This window comes from Musca autumnalis, unplaced genomic scaffold (assembly GCF_047663935.1).
Source record: "Musca autumnalis isolate F117 unplaced genomic scaffold, ASM4766393v1 scaffold_1, whole genome shotgun sequence".
NCBI lineage: Eukaryota > Metazoa > Arthropoda > Insecta > Diptera > Muscidae > Musca > Musca autumnalis.
Genome location: NW_027411644.1, coordinates 310,036,263 through 310,054,627, shown reverse-complemented (window position 1 = coordinate 310,054,627; position 18,365 = coordinate 310,036,263). Strand labels below are relative to the sequence as shown.

Sequence of the window (18,365 nt, the reverse complement as noted above, 5' to 3'; positions counted from 1 at the left end):
TTTAGTATATACTGAAAAAATCAGATTGATCCGACTATTATAAATATTTTTGTCGCACCTTCCCATACAAGTGGGACCACTGTGCAACCTCTGTTACTAACAAAGAAATGCTACAATTATAATTGCCTTGAGCAAATCGAAACTCAAAATTATAATTTATGCAATTTAGGCTTTATATATTGAGAGTAAAAAACAATTTTGAAACTGAGAAAATAAAAACACGTTTCAGTCTGTGATCAACCTTTCCCGAGTTCGGAAAAATTTAATATCGTCTACAATCGGATTATGGCTGCACTAAGTAAAGTGTTTGACGAATATATGCGAACAAAAACATGTCAAACTTTTCTAATGCATCCAGAGAGTTGTCCTGTGCATTGCCTTAAAGACATTCCACTATATTTGTTATCTAATTTTAAATATTTTGCTCCTATTTGTTTGGTAAGATTCAAAATTCTGTATTGACTGTGCATGGAAATAAATGTTTTCTCTTCGATTAGTTACCATTGCTGGTAAAACTGCGTCACATTAACAAAAAGAAGCTACGTCAAACATTGGAATATTATGCAGAATGTTCATTGATTGGCACTGCTACCGGTTGTACAATAAATGTTCTTATTTGTTTTGTAAGGTAATTGATATTCTATGTATTTTAAGTGCAAATAATTATTGTTCTTTTTCTTATATCAAAATTAAAGGTACATTCTCGGTCGATTCACCTACTATTCATATGTCTATGTACCCTCACTAATCGGTGGCTGTATGTATAATTTAGCTTCAGATCGAGTGAAAGATATGTTTGAAACAAGTATTTTTCAATGTGTAAGTATGAAATTGAATTGATATGGCATTGCAACCATTTTTGAGAAATGTTTCTGTAATATTCAAAGTGTTCGTGGGAACTATACTCGGATAAAAGATGACCCATCTTCTTCTTCTTCTTATTTAATCATCACTTCTAATTTCTTCATAACGCATCGAATTTTGAATCAGTTTCCATAATATTTTATAGGGTAGACATTGAAAAATATTTCAGGAAAAAAAGGATATTTCCTAAGTTAAAGCTAAAAATAGTGTAGATACATAGTGTTTGCGCCAATTCTTCAACCTCCTAAAGCCTTTCATATGTCCGACTCCAAGCGTACGCAACACCACGGTTCTCGACCAATTCTCAAACTACGTTAACTCCCTCAAGGGATAGAGCGAACTCCAGCCTACACCGAGTTACGTGTGTTCGTCCAGGAGCATCTGGGTGCTTCTGAAATGTTTACCACAAATGGCTCTTGTAATGAAAAGATTCGTTATTCGATTAAACTGAAGAGATGTAATCTCAAAACGAAGCTATAATTACGCCAAACTGAGATATAAATCCATTTTTTCAGGCATTATAGGGGGGAAAATCAAAAAGTTCATCACGCGATATCTCAGAAACTTGACCAATGGCGAAAATTTCCCATTCCCAGACTTTGAATTCCATTTTGTGTCACAGTGTAATTAAAAACGGGACAAGCAGGCCGGGGGAACCAATTGTAAACGAATAGATAATGTAGAATATTGTATACACGCGGGATATCTTAGGATTGTAATATATTCCCTTCTCGTTTGCATGGAACGTGAACTATTATTAATCCAATGTAGTGCATTACTTAATTGTACATTAGGAATATATAATATAACGAATGTATTATATTTGTTGTATAATGTTTATATTTGCATTTGCATATATGTATAATACCTGCAATAATTAATTCCAGGGTTTAAAATGCTATGGCCATATTAGAAAAAGCATTGAAAATGTGCAGCATTGCCTGCTAATGGGTCTTCTACACGGTATGTTTTATGCATAAGGACTGGCACTTTTTTACAGATCTGAATTTTGTACATATGGTGTGAACCATACAAAAATTTCAATCCATCAAAGTGATATTTGTATACGTATGCATTTTTTACGAATAGAACGCGTTCTATTCTCGTCTCTTCAACAAAAGGAACACCGCTGTTTTGTTTGTTCACAATATAAACAACGAAAACAAATGAAAAATAAAATCTTGACGTGCAGAAGGAATTACATATGGCGAAAAAACAAGGACAGTTGCTATGTCCCGGTCCACACTAGCGTGAATTTCATTAAAAAATTTCATAAAATTATGCGTTCTTAATTCGAATTCCCCACTACAGCAATTTTATGATTTTACTCTACTATGGAAGTCGATCTAGAGACGCATAATTTCATGGAATTTTTTCAATGAAATCAATCTAGTATGGACCGGGACTATGCAAACCATGTATGAAACATACCTTGTAGAAACTACTTAAAATTTCTTATAAATATGTTTAGCAACAATGAACAACGGCAACATGTAGCAACACATTTCACAAAAATATTGCTAGCGTAGCTAAAGGTCTCGTCACATAAGAGGATTTCGGGCTTAATTCATTAAGTTGCATGTTCTTCCGGCTTTAAGTCAAAAGTCAAAGCCTACGAAAATTGTGTTTCAGCACACATTCAGCCCGAAATCCTCTTATAGTACGTTTATATATAACCGGATTTAACAAACCCACTGGGTTTTAAATGTCAATTCCATTACATATACGTCAAACAAATCCTGATAAAGAAGGTTAACCTCCCAAAAAGCTCTAATATAAACAGCATATTATGTGACGAGGCCTTTAAGGCCTGCGTACATAAGCTGCCTTGCCTGCTTACCTTGCTTACTTCTGATAAAAGAATAAAAAAGAAAAAGGGCAACCCAGTTCGAAATTTCCTCGGCCTTCTTTATTCTTTTATTTTTATTATGTCAAAAATGAAGCAGGAAAGCAAGGCAATCAGGCAGAGCCTGATTACTTCTGATAAAAGAATAAAAAAGAAAAGGGCAACCCAGACCGAAATTTCCTCGGCCTTTTTTATTCTTTTATTTGTATTATGTCAAAAATGAAGCAGGAAAGCAAAGCAATCAGGCAGAGCAGCTTATGTACGCAGGCCTTTAGTCCCAATTTACATTAGGCAAATTTACTTGCGGCAAGTCTGAGTTTGTAGGGGTATGGAAGTGGAAAAAAAATGTTCGCATCGACAATTTTCAGGCAATTCCTTTTATATATTTGGTTTTTTAAATTATTTCCGATGTTTTGAAAACAAAACTTCTTCTTCTTTATTTGCCATTCCGTATTCGGGTTTTAGCGATCATACAATTACATAATGATAATTTGGTATATTTAACAAATCAGTTTATTAATTTATATATAAGTTTCTGTTTTTGGCGGCATTCAGAAGAGTTCTTTCATTATGGTGTCCAGTCCAGTCTTGAATGTTTTTGAGCCATGATGTTTCCCGTCGCCCTCTCGGTCTTCTCCCATCGATTTTTGTTTGGATAATTGTTTGCAGAAGCTTATATTTTTCATGCCTCATAATGTGACCAAGATATGCGGTTTCTTGTGTTTTTATAATTTTTATTAATTGGCGTTCGACTTGCATGCGTTCTAACACTTCGTCGTTTGTAATGCGCTCGGTCCATGGGACCTTTAAAATTCGACGATATATCCATATTTCGAACGAGTTCAGTCTTTTTTCATCTACAGCTTTCAAAGTCCATGTTTCCGCAGAGTACAATAAAACGGACCATATGTAACATTTTACAAATCGTATTTTTGTAGTAAGACTTATGTCGTGGCTAAGTAAAACTTTGTTATGTTTGAAAAAATTGCTTCTTGACATTTCTATTCGGCATTTAATTTCTCTTGATATGTCCCATTTATCGTTGATTTGAATTCCGAGGTATTTGTAGGTTGTCACTCGCTCTATTTCATCGTTATTTATCTTTAGTGGCGTATTATTGTCGGCATGATTCCTGCTTACTACCATATATTTTGTTTTCTTAACGTTGATTTTTAATCCGTATATTTCGCTATTTTGTGTTGCAGCGTCTATTAATTTTTGTAGTCCAGCTATGCTGCTTGCTACTAATACGGTGTCATCGGCATAGCGTATGTTATTTATTAAGGTGTTGTTTAGTTGGATACCAATATTCTTTCCACGTACAGATTCTTCGAATATTTTCTCGGAATATATGTTAAATAAAAGAGGGGACAATATGCAGCCTTGTCTTACGCCTCTTGAAATTGGAACATCGTCAGTTAATTCATTAGCTACTTGAATGTTTGCTATCTGTTTCCAGTATAGGTTTTTAATGCAGTTTATGTCACTGTCTTCCAATCCGATTGAAAGTAGGATCTCTATCAATTTATCATGATTTACCGTATCGAACGCTTTTTCCTAGTCTACGAAACATAAAAATACATCTTTTTGTACCTCTCGACAATTTTGTATTAATACTTGTACAGCTAGTAACGCTTCTCGTGTCCCCATGCCTTCCTTGAATCCAAATTGTGTTTGTCCCATGTGTGCTTCGCAGATCGGATAGATTCGTCTATGTATTATTTTCAAAAATATTTTAAGAGCGTGGCTCATTAGACTTATTAGTCTATAGTCGCTGCAGGTCTTCGCATTATTTTTCTTGGGTATTGTGATAAATGTTGATTTGAGCCAATCTTGGGGATATTGTCCTGTTTTATATATATTGTTGAATAGTTTTAAAAGAAGCTTGGTGTTATTTCCGTCTATTAACTTAAGTACCTCGGCAGGTATTTCGTCTGGACCCATTGCCTTTTTATCTTTCATTGACATAATAGCTAGTTGTAATTCATTCTCAGTAATGGGTGCCGAAACAGAATTGCTTGTACAAACGCAAGAGGCAATTTCAAAAGGGAACGAGAAAAATTGTCTCAAGAAAACTCACCCAATATAAATCGGAACTAATATGCCATTTAGATATGAAATCATTAGCCGGATTTAGCCCATTAGGTTTTTTTCAGGTTTTATTTGCCAAATCCGGCCAAAATCTACCAGATTTCCTATACAAAAATAAATCCTCCTATTGAGTGGATTTGTTTTAAATCCGGCAGAAATCCTCGTATACAACTCTGTTTTTTGCAACATGTTGCTAGAAAATACAAAAAGTTGCAAGCTGACACAAGAAACTAGGTAGATGCATCGGTGAATTGCTACACTAAAAATAATTTAAAATGTAAAAATTTTTAAACAAGGCGGAAAAATTAAATTTGTTTTGATGTACAAAGTTGATTTTAATCAACCAAGACTAATATTTACGATGTCTAAACGATAAAATAATTCGTTTATTTATTTTAGATGGGCAAACTTCGATAAAATAATTCTTTATTTGCCCTTTAGTTAGCATTAGTAGCATAATGTACCACAGGGACGTACGCAGGATTTCATTTCGGGGGGGGCCCAACTTGACCAAAAATTATGAAATTTAAAAATGTTTTGTAGCGTTACATACAGCTATTTTAAAGGGTTTTTAGTTGATTTTATATGAAATATTGATGCAAAGTATATAATTTCAATAGAGAGAGAGTTTACAATATTTTAAATATAACTTTGATATTTGGAACAGAGTATAATAAATTTGTCTTTGGATGTTTAGAATGAAATTAACCATATCAGAACACGTTCAGTATAGTAAATTCCGCCTGGTATTTTGAAGATTTTAACCAAATTCTCCAACGCATTTGACGCAATAACTAAAATTTTTTTCAAATGAACTTTACCCATATAGTTTAACGTTTTAATGTATCCCAGAATTTTTAACCACAGTAGCTCTTATTTGACATTTTCGATTCTATTTCAAAGATTGTCAGTATTTCTTCTTCTTTAAAGTACATATCCATACAACCCACATTAACTTCAGCCGCATTAAAAAACTTTTGTTTTATTTTTGCCTTATTAAGTTATCAATTGACAACATTTTTACCACGAGGACTGATTCTGACAAGAAGATCTATCTAAAAACCTATTAATGTTATTTGTATACCATTAATTAATTGAAATCAATAACTCCAAAAAATGAATAAATCGAATCCCCGTGTGCAGATTGGGCTTGTACCGAACTATTGTTAGAAAATAATATTCTTTTATGTCATAAAAACACCAAAAGTTTACTATTTTACCAGAAGTGATAGAGTCCATGCAAGCCAACTAAAAAATCCAGAAAATAACATTTATGGTATGTTCCAGTACTGCAAGAATCTACTCATTTTTAGTAGTATAAATGTATAGATTCTTGCAGGTTCTGGAACAGGCATTTAGAAAAAAGAGAAAACATTTTTATCAGGAGTCGGGCGATACCAACTATGACTCATAGACTCCGAATTCTACTCGCAGCACTGTTTGAGACTACGAAATCCACAATCTATTTCGGCAAAATTTTAGCTAAGTTCTGCGATTGTCTAACACATTTTTTGAGTTACCGACAAAAATCGGTAAAATCTAAACGCAAAATTATATATGAAAATTTCAATAAAAATTGACAACAGTCATATTATCGGTATAACTTTACGACTGCTTTTTATTCGTCGCTAACTTACAGAAAAAATCGGTAATTACGAAATTATAAGTATTTTAATTTTACCGACAATTGTCGGTAACTCAAAATTTAAGTTAGAGAATCGCTCTACTGAAATCCCAATGGTTGTTGTTCCGCCTTATTTCTATCTTAATTGTACGATTAGATGTTTATGAACTCGATGACATTTAAAACTTTCCAAGGACTATGACTTCTGTCTGCACAGCGGAGGCAAACTTATGAAAATTCATAACTTTTGTTTGCCGAAAACAAGTAAAAAAGTATCAGTAGGGTTTGCCGACAGCCTGTGTAAGTTGAGACTTTTATCTATACACAGATCGAATACGGGCTTCATAACCAAAATCTTTGTCCTATAAATTGTGTAGTCAGGGAGTTTCAGAATTTCGTGGCTTTTTTGGACGTATAAACTTTCCGACAAAAATATTCGAAGATGTTGTCGCATATAGTCCCTCTTGGTACTTGATATACGTATGTACGTCCGGAAATAATTTTAGGATGTTCACAGTTTCGGTGAAATCGGATATTGAAATTTTGTGTGCGAGGTACCTGAAGGAGTGAACCGACATAATCCATATTCGAACCCATGGTAGAACAAATACAAGGTAAAGTTAATACTACAACAAATACAACTCGAACAACAACCACAAAGGAATTTGTTTTTGTTTGTAACGTTACTGCCAGTTGTATTTGTAAACAAAACAAGGAAATGTCTATAAATTATTGGAATTTAAAAAACTAATAATTTTTCACATTTGGTTGAATATTTTGGAAAACATGAATGAAAATTCGTTACATTTTCAATTTTTATGGTTCCACATCATTCCACTAAATGCATAAATTCTCGCAGAAAGTAGAATTCTTGCAGAAAAGTTTGGGGTCGCTGGAAATTCATAGAAAAAGGAGAAGCTGTTTCAATGTTTTGTTTTAGAAATCAAAGAAGCACATGTTTAATAGGGCTTTATTTTTTTAAATTTTAACAAAATACCTCACATATTAACAAACGTTGTATCGCCTCTACAAGCGGTGATTTACTGCGCGGCTTATCGTTCGAACTTGGAGGAGGTTACATATCATTGATATGAAGAAGTCTTTCTGGGAAATGGTTTTTTCCGAATGATATATTTTTTTTTTCTCAAAAAATATATATCTCTAATGTACTTCGAAATAGAAATGAATGTATAAAATGTCATATGAAATTTGACACTAACACTACAACCTAGTTCAGTCAGCTGGGTATTGCTGCTACCTTTTCTTGTTCTACCATGATTCGAACCTAATCTATGTCTCGAAGAAATCGATTTGGACCTTCGAGAGTTATTGTGCGCACCATTTTAGCGAAATATTTTGTAGTCTTGTGTGAAAAAGGAATGGACCAATATGACTTAAAGTTCGATTGATCCGTTCGAGAGTTCTCATGCGCTCGAGCCAGACAGAGAAACAAACTGTCGAAAGATATGAGGAGTCAAAGGTCATTATTTCGATGAGGTACATTTTTATCGTTAGCCTAAAGGCTGAAATTACAGCAGATTTTAATACCATTTAACCAATATTTGAGCATTAATTTCGTTTACGGTTGTTTTCAGCTACAACTTTGTTAATGGTAGGAAAAAAATTCTGGTGGGTATGCTACTTATAGCAGATATTAGCACTTTATGATGCACAACAATAAATTTTCTCCATTAAATAAATAATAAAAAAATTAAGGTAGTAAAACAATTTTTTAACTGAGATATAATCCACGGAAAACACTTGGTATATCGTACATTTTTCCAGTAAACATGTCATTTCATGCACTTCCAATCCGCACAATAATAAACTTGTCATTTTTTGAATACATATTGAGTTTAAAGCCTCAAGACCTTTATATTCATTATAGAATTCCTCGACCCTTTATTATTTGATAATGAAATTACAAGAGATAAAGAAGTTATTCAGATTTAACTGGAAGTTTTTCTCATAAAGAGTATTTAAACAAAAAAATTTTAAATATTTCTTAGACAACTTGTTCATATGTATTTACATAACCTTCAAAACAATCTAACTTTTCTTTTCAAAATTCCAAAAATAAAAATTATTTTAGAGAAAAAACGTAATAATTTTTTAAAGTAGCTCAAAAAATTGTAGTCGACCAAATCATTTCGGGGGGGGCCCGGGCCCCCCGTGCCCCCCCCCTGCGTACGTCCCTGATGTACCAACATTTTCAGTATTAAACAATAAATTTGTAATTTGACGTATATTTTTTGAGACGAATTCAATTTACAAAAAATTCTTTTGACGTCTCACATTCGTTCAGATGGGCTGATGCATCTACCTTGGTAATTGTGCTATGAACAAAAAACAGCTGACTCGAAAATGTATATCTAAATGCAATGAGATTTGTACTGGATTTATTAAATCCAGTCGAGGATTTATGGCTAGTCTAAATGAGCTATAATGCTCAAAGACATAAATACAACAAGATAGGACATTTTTTGCTACCATTCTTCAGTGAATGGCTTTTGAATCCAAAGATTTAAATACATTAATAGTACATTGATGTATAACCGGATTTAACAAACCCACTGGATTTTAAATGTCAATTCCTTTGTGTATACGTCAAATAAATCCTCATTAAGAAGAAGAAACATGGCCTAATTTTGGTTTACATTACGAAATCCACTCGATTTCAACTGTCAATTCCTTTGCGTATACGTCAAATGAAAACACATCTGAAATTCATTGGATTTCGTTAGACGTTTATATGCCATTTAGATATGACACCATTAGCCGGATTTAGCGCATTATCAGGTTTTATTTGCTAAATCCAGCAAAAATCTACCAGATTTCCCATACAAAAATAAATCCTCCTATTGAGTGGATTTGTTTTAAATCTGGCATAAATCCTCGTATACAACTCTGTTTTTTGCAACATGTTGCTAGAAAAAACAAAAAGTTGCAAGCTGGCACAAGAAACAAGGTAGATGCATCGGTGAATTGCTACACTAAAAATAATTTAAAATGTAAAAAATTTGTAAACAAGGCGGAAAAATTAAATTTGTTTTGATGTACAAAGTTGATTTTAATCAACCAAGACTTATATTTACGATGTATAAACGATAAAATAATTTGTTTATTTATTTTAGATGGGCAAACTGCGATAAAATAATTCTTTATTTGCTCTTTAGTTAGCATTAGTAGCATAATGTGCTAACATTTTCGGTATTAAACAATACATTTGTAATTTGACGTATGTTTTTTGAGACGAATTCAATTTACAAAAAATTCTTTTGACGTTTAACATTCGTTCAGATGGGCTGATGCATCTACCTTGGTAATTGTGCTATGAACAAAAATCAGCTGACTGCCATTTAAATCCTCCAAAATGTATATCTAAATGCAATGAGATTTGTACTGGATTTATTAAATCCAGTCGAGGATTTATGGCTAGTCTAAATGAGCTATTAATCAATGGAATTGACAGTTGAAATCGAGTGGATTTCGTAAATGTAAACCAAGCATAAGATTGGAAAAGTCAGTTGTTAACATTTGTCAGTAGATGGAGTTAAGCTCTGTTGTTACGATATCATAACAACATTATGTTATGTAGTTAACCATTTCTGACGTTTTTAACCGCTATGTTCATATTCAATGAACTGGAAACTGCTATGGAATACAATCCCGCTTTAATGGGGTTTTTATCATTAGCTGTGTCTTTTTACGTGATAATTAGTAATAATTATTACTAATGTTGCAGATTTTGACAGTTGTATAAAGGAAAAGTTGCTGAAAAAATGTTTCAGCAACATTTAGTAAGTAAAAAGGCACCCCTATTTACATACCCCTGTTGTTGGTAAAATGTTTATACACTTTGTTTCATAACCATTTGTGCATTATGCATCTTTTCCAGTCCTTGCAGGTCTATGTCTTTGGTCTTTGTAATGCTACTCGATATTAGGTGTCTTTTTACTTACTATATGTTGCTTAAACATTTTTTCAGCAACTTTTCCTTTTTACAACTGTCAAAATCTGCAGCATTAGTAGACAGCGGAATGCTATGCAAATGCATATATGGTTAGGATGGTCGTAGAGAAAATCTGATTAGACAGAAACTCGTTTTATTACAAAATAAAAGGAATTAGGCCCAGAAATTTTCGTATATTTTGCATATTATGCATATCGTGCATATTTTGACATATTTTTACATATGTATATATATACGAGTATATACCAAAATGAATGTCTCGACGAGCTCCGTTTAAACCTCGCAATTTTAATCCGATCATCACCAAATTTTGGGTGTTGATGAAGGTCCCGGAAGGGAAGAGCCTATTGATTTTGGTGATGGTAGGATAATATTCAGGGGTCGGAATGGGCAAAAAACGTATTTGGAGAAAAATTCAACGTTTTATTTCAAAGCGAATATCTCCACTTCTATGAGGAATATATCAAAAGCAAAACCTGCTAAAGAAAGTAGAAAGTATCACCTTTGCAACGATGTAACATAGGTTGTCAAACAACGAAGATATCGCAATAGTCGTTATTTCAACTCAACTTTTCATTTTTCCGATTTTAATAATAATAACGAATATCACAGCTTTGGCTGGGGAGCTTCCAAAAGCAAAGTCTGACTATGAAAGTAGAAAATCCCATCTTTACAATGATGTAAAGCAGTTTGGCGTAGGTGGCCAAATAACGTAGATATCGCAATAGTCGGTAATACATCCCATTTATTTATTTATTTTAATCACGCTACACGTCGCAATTTTGATTTGATCGTCACGAAATTTTGGTCGCTATGGGGGTCCCAGAGACAAAGAGGCATATTATTTTTGGTGGTAGTCGGTTTATATTCCCAGTGGTCGGAATGTGGAAAAAAATTATTTGGAGAAAAGGCCAACTTTTTACTTCAAAGCGAATATCTCTCTTTTGTAAGATTTATGTATATCGAAAGCAAAACATGGAAAATATCACCTTTACAACGATGTGAGGTAGGTTGTAATAGGTGGTCAAAACAACAGATATATCGCAATAGTCGGTAATGCATCCCTTTTTCCATTTTTTTGTACTATCACACTACAGCACGATGGGGCCGATGACAGGTTTTTGAGGCAAAACATCACAGGGGCAAGCTAGACCTTCAAAATTTCGTGCAGATGTTTAAAATCGGCCTAGAATAGTTTCTAGTTTCTGCCAAATTTGGTTGATATCGGTTCATATATAGATATAGCTCTCATATATATGTTCGCCCGATTTCGAGTAATTGATGAAGCAAGTACGAAAAGTCTGTACAATTATGATGATATTCGGAATATGTGACGGAATTCGGACTGGAAATAAGTTTGTCAAGTTATTTTGAAATCGGTTCAGATTTGGATATAACTCCCATATATTTGGTGCAACAAACACGTAATTTCGATGAAATTTAGTACGTGTGACAGGATTCGGTCTAGAAATATGTTTGTCAAACTATATTGAAATCGGTTCAGATTTGGATATAGCTCCCATATATATTTTCGCCCGATTTGAGGTATTCGGTGCAACAAACACGCAAATTCTGTCCAATTTCGATGAAATTTAAAATGTGTGACGGAATTAGGTCTAGAAAAAAGTATGCCAAATTATATCGAAATTGGTTCAGATTTGGATATAGCTCCCATATATTATCACCCGATTTTAGGTATTTCGTGCAGCAATCGCGCTATATATGTCCAAATGTGATGAAATTTAAGGTGTCTGACGGAATCTAGAAACATTATTGAGACATTCGTTCATAAATTTTCTCTGTCGAAGTTAATTGTTTTCTCGAAGTTAATTGTTGGTTGATACCGAACTTCCTTGAGAACATAGTTTGTATATTTTTCTTTTGACGAATTGACCGAAACAGAGGCGGCATGAATCAAGAGCTTGGTATTTTTGCCGAAGGAAGTTTTTTCCTTCACTATAATCCACATTAGGGCGCCCTCTTTTCTTTGTATCATTACCTTGTTCTAGCGTAAATACTGTGTCACTAGCTAACTATAAGCTTTAAAATTGTAATACACGATTTTTTGACCTCCAATTTTTTATCCATTTTTGGTTAAGGCGTGCACAAATGTTATAAACTTATTTTTTAACTCCCGCCAAGAATTTGTCTTTGACACCTCGATTAAATTTCGCGAAAATCCCGTCTATAATGTGTTTAGATTTCCGCTGATTTTCCAACCAAAAATTAAAAATATCCAAATTTTTCAGTTTTACGAAATCTAGAAATTGATAATTTTTTTATTCGCAAGTATACGCAAAATTTCTTTTCAAAATCTGTTAGCCGGCATTGTCACCTTTCACCAGATACATATTTTTACGAGAATACACCCCGATACCGAAAGTTCTACTCCAAAGAACACATGGACAATACCACAGACTACATCAAAAAACATCACTTAGTCGATGGTCAGACTAGCAAGGTTTCATGAAACCAATTTCGTTAAAGTTTCTTTTCAAATTTCGTTAATGTCCACACACGTTAACGTGAAATTTAAGATCTTTGCGTGTCCTCTTTATTTTACCATTCGCGTTTGTTGTGTTTCTCATACGAATAAAAACAAAAAAGACATAAATAAACCAAAAAACAACATAAAATGATTAACATTAATAATTAAATTAATATTAATAGTTAAATTTTCACTTTTTTAATTTTTTATTAATTAAATGTTTTTATTAAATATATTTATGTTTGTTTTGTTGTTAACGTTTGCTTGAGAAAGTAAAAATGAAAGAAAATTGAAGAAAAAATCTTGCAACGAAGAACAAGAAGAGGCAACACAACAAACACAGAAAACCATGTACATGGGTTTCACTACTTCATACCCCTCGCCTATAAACTTGACGTCGCCATGTTGAAATCGTGCTAGTCTGACCATCGACTTACTGACACAACAAATTATTGACCACATCTAACATTACATTTACATTTTTAATAATAATCTTAATTAACATACTATTACCCGTATTTTTCCATTTTTAAAAAATATATAATATCAACAGATAAGTTTTTGGCGCCAAAATACTTAAATTGTTTAATTACGACTGAATCTCAGAAATAAACGGAATGAAAATTATGACATCTTTGGCAGCTAGGCATGTCGCCGGGGGCCGTTGCCAGATTGTAATTTTTTGGTTTTGGAGGTTTGAAAGTGCTAAGAATATAATTCCGTTATTATTTGATTTCAATCACTGACTTGAAAAATGAATTTTTGCCTTAAAAAACCTGCCACCACCACCGTGTACAGGCCGTAATTTTGATCGGATCCTCACGAAATTTTGGGGGTTGATGGGGGTCTCACAGAGATGATGGTTGGCGTACATCCCACTTTTCCATTTTATGTATTTGAGTTGTACTGACGATGCACTTAAACGCTTTTCAACAAAATTGACCTGTATTAATGAAGACATTAAGAGCACAGGCGCTAAGCTATCCCAATTTTAATATTTTGAATTTTACCAGTCAAAAGCTTATGCACGGGGGTAGTGGTGTAGAGTATCACATAGTCGGCCCCGACCCGACTATAGCCTTGGCTCACTTGTTTTAATTCCAAATGTAAAGCTGGGGAGATGAGGCGGAGGAGAGAAAAGGTGAACAAAAGAAAAGAAAGTTGACATTTATCAATAATGGTTCTCGTAAGCAGAGATGGTATGATATAAATCTTATGATATCGTAAATTAATACTGTGTTTACATTGATTTTACATACAACCATAATCAATTGTTCCATGCTTGAGAGAACCTCATCATGCATGTTCTGAAACACAACTATAATGTATGAGACAGCGGCCTTAAACATGCGTAAAATATATTTAACAATCTATTTTAATAATATCAATATATTTTTTACAGAATATAAGTATATTCCTCCTTCAGCGTAGCAATATCATCACCCGCCTAATTGCAAACTCGAAACATCTGCAAACCTATATCTTTATGTGTTGCAGTGCCCTGATACTGCAGGGTAAATATGTATATAATCTCAAAGGATTTTGGTTTTTACAACCAAATAACAAGTTGGTTGAATTTGGAAATACGGAAAACCCAAAATGTCAATTACATTCGGAGAGTAGCTGTCAACAACATCTTTGGCATGGTATGCGTAAATATTTCTTGCTAGGTCTAACACTGGATCTTATCAAAACAATGATGAACAACGTAGATGTAATCAAGACACAATCAAAAATGTGGAGAAAAATCAAAAATTTTCGTATACGTTCAATGGCCCTGTTGACTAGCTATATTGGGATCTATAGGGTATGTATGAAAAAAAAAACAAGATTTCACTTGATTGCTAATTACACTAATATCACATCTATGTATTTGCAGTTTACCCATTGTTATTTAAATCGAAAATTCCCACATCAGAAGAATTTAAATCACATTCTATCCGGCTTTTTATCTGGTATCTGCTATAGTTTTTATCCTCAATCGAATTTATTTTGCTATGCCTTGCTACAGTCCATATTCACCATTTGGAATATTATAAGAATTAAAAACGTCAGCAGTAAAAATCAAGTATTGAAGTATTTACTACGCATACCATTTGGCAAAATTATGTTCCCCATTGGCTTGGCTAATATAGTGCACTACGTCTGCTTAAAACCGGAATACTGCAGCCCTTTGGTAACTGCCATAGCATATGGAGTTACCAATAAGTAGTGAGTTTTTGCCATATTATTTAAAGGGAAATTTAACTAAACAAAATTTTATATATTTTTTTCATTTCAGCCCAAGCGTTATCAAAAGTGAAGTGGCGCTAATGAAACAGACAACCAGATGTTTGTAAACAAATAACGAAATAACAATTCTCAAAATTGTCCGTAATCTCAATACAAAATGGTAGTCACGGTCCACACTAAGACAGTTTCATTAAAATATGCGACTTGGGTACATAAGCAGCTTCGCCTGGTTGCCTTGCTTGCCTACTTCATTTCTGACATAACAAAAATAAAAGGATAAAGAAGGCCGAGCAAATTTCGAACTGGAATGCAATTTTCTTCTATATTCTTGTATTTTTTTATGTCAGAAATGAAGAAGACGAGGCTGTATATTGGATTGGCTTATACATTTATTGAGGTATACTTATAGTATTGAGCCATATTTACATATGTATGTATATATTAGGTTCTTTAGTGCAATTTCATAAAATTACTCTAGTATGGAACTCTATCAAAGGCGTGGGTACATAAGCTGCCTCACCTGCTTCATTTCTGACATAACAGAAATAAAAGAATGAAGAAGAAAAGGGCAGCCTAGCTCTTCGCTCGGCGTTCTTTATTCTTTTGTTTTTGTTATGTGAGAAATGAAGCAGGTGAGGCAGCTTATGTACGCACGCCTTTGATAGAGTTCCATACTAGAGTAATTTTATGAAATTGCACTAAACAACCTAATATATACATACATATGTAACCCTGCGTTTACAAAAGACAGGACAGTTGACTTCATGTATTGATTGTCAAAAACCCAAAACTTGCCTCTGTGACGTAGGCGTCCAGACAACTGCAAAAACAGTTGTAAAATTATGTATGAAAACCATAGATTTTCCTTTGTTTTCCGTTCACATATTTTGTTTTTGTACATATTCTTTTGTTTTCAACACATTTAACTTATCATCTCACTTCTTATTCACAAAAATGTCAAAAATTTGTTAACCCTGCTGTCTGTGAAAAACTGATTGACAGCTGGGAGACAGCCGACAAATGTATGTATGTGTTAGTAAATCAGGGTTGTATTTGAAGACAAACTGTCTGGTGTAAACGCTTAGTAAATATGACTCAATACTATAAGTATACCTCAATAAATGTATAAGCCAATCCAATCTGGATGTTTTGGATAAAAACTAAGTCCCAATTTACATTGGGCGAGTTTACTTGCGGCAATTGTCATTTTGTAGGAGAGAGAGGTGAGGCATATGGTAACCCTTTGCCTCTCAGCACCCTCTCTCACCTACAAACTGACAATTGCCGCAAGTAAACTCGCCTAATGTAAATTGGGACTAACCAACATACTATTTCACTAGCAAACCGCAAGCAAATTGAAAATGAATATGTAGGCGTAAATGGCAATAAATTGGCTATAACTTGTTAGGACAATCTAACGATGTAGCTAGCGGAATTTAACAAAAATAAGTTCTAGCAAAGGAATGACCAATTTGGAATGGGTTTCTTCCCAAGTACCACGGTATCACGACGCCCAACATATCCATTCTAGCGGCGGCATCATTCATATTGTCAAGTTTATTATTGGTATCACAGCGTTTGCGCTCTCTATTGTTATTTTTTAAATCCTTGTTTATTCCTCTTGGGAATATAGGACTTCTACAAAGTGAAGGCCTGGGTACATAAGCAGCATCGCCAAATTGCATTGCTTTCCTGCTTCATTTCTCACAAAACAAAAATAAATGAATAAAGTAGAAAAGGGCAACCCAGTTAGGAATTTGCTTCGCCTTCTATAAGGCCTGGGTATATAAGCTGCCTCGCCTGATTGCCTTGCTTTCCAGCTTCATTTCTGACAAAATAAAAATAAAAGAATAAAGAAGGCCGAGCAATTTTCGAACTGGGTTGCCCTTTTCTTTTTTATTATTTTATCAGAAGCAAGCAGGCAAGGCAGATTATGTACCTAGGCCATAATTCTTTTATTTTTATTATGTCAAAAATGAAGCAGGAAAGCAATGCAATTAAGGCCTGCGTACATGAGCTGCTCTGCCTGATTGCCTTGCTTTCCTGCTTCAATTTTGACATAATAAAAATAAAAGAATAAAGAAAGCCGAGGAAATTTCGTACTGGGTTGCCTTTTTCTTTTTTATTCTTTTATCAGAAGTAAGCAAGGTAAGCAGGCAAGGCAGCTTATGTACGCAGGCCCTCGGCCTTCTTTATTCTTTTATTTTTATTATGTCAAAAATGAAGCAGGAAAGCAAGGCAATCAGGCAGAGCAGTTTATGTACGCAGGCCTTTAGGCGAGGGTGCTTATGTGCGCTACATATATCGGCAATATGCTGAAGGTATTTAGCGCTATCGGCAATGCCGACTGAGTTTTTCGTCCCTTTTTTGTGTTATTAAAATAAATTTTAAGAAACAAACTCAACGTTTTTTTATTTTTATTCACAAGATGTTACAAAAATTTTCACTTGATTTCCGAAAACGCTGTAGTCGAGAAAATATGGTAAGTATTGATCTCCAACTATTAAGGCTTCTCTAGAATTTAACGACAGGACAATTTTCTTTAGGCGTTCGCATAAGAAGCTGACAATCCTCATTATACTATGGGTTTCTGGAAGGAGGGTTCGGGCAGCAGAAGTTCAATTTGTTTCTATGAAAATGTTAAATGAACAATTTTATTAAGGAAATAACCCCCAGTTTTTGTAACTTATTTTTGTTCGTTCGTCTATATTCGTAATAATTTAGGCATTCATAGCTTAGCCCCCAGATGACATACACATCTAATTTTTCGTATACCCGTTCCATATATCGTTAAGGATTCCTCATTTAAAAATCAGCGCTCTGCATTTGCGCTAAAACGAGTAAATCGACATACAAAATTTGACAATTCGTGTGAGAAGAATACAAATTTTTACAAAAACTGGGGGTAAGTGTCCAATGAAAAAAAAATATAAGGAAAATATTTTTCATTTAAAATGTTCATAGAACAAGAATCCAGCCCCATGTACAGATGTTGGGGATGTTTGCATGTAGTGGTCAATATTTTGCCCAATATTTTGCATCGAGTCGTTACACCTCGTACGTCCAATATTTTGTTTTACTCTGGAGGCTGAATTTATTTATTTATTATTTATTTACCGATATATATTTTACGAACGCCCAGAATATGATTTTCTGGCCGTTTGTAAAGGCCCCCACTCATTTATCAGTCTGTGCCGTCAATCCGATGAACCCTTTCTGTATGTGTGACTGACAAGTGTGTAGCACG

General features: G+C 33.9%; 1 protein-coding gene across 1 annotated transcript; it reads left to right on the top strand.

The window, feature by feature from the left end:
- Positions 1 to 201: 201 nt before the first annotated feature.
- LOC141389943 (uncharacterized) lies at positions 202 to 17,517 on the top strand. The gene is made up of 6 exons (XM_073962224.1): positions 202 to 438; positions 498 to 628; positions 696 to 819; positions 14,289 to 14,693; positions 14,766 to 15,097; positions 15,168 to 17,517. The coding sequence occupies exons 1-6, from the start codon at positions 286 to 288 to the stop codon at positions 15,223 to 15,225; spliced, it is 1,203 nt and encodes a 400-aa protein (XP_073818325.1). The 5' UTR covers positions 202 to 285; the 3' UTR covers positions 15,226 to 17,517.
- Positions 17,518 to 18,365: the final 848 nt, after the last annotated feature.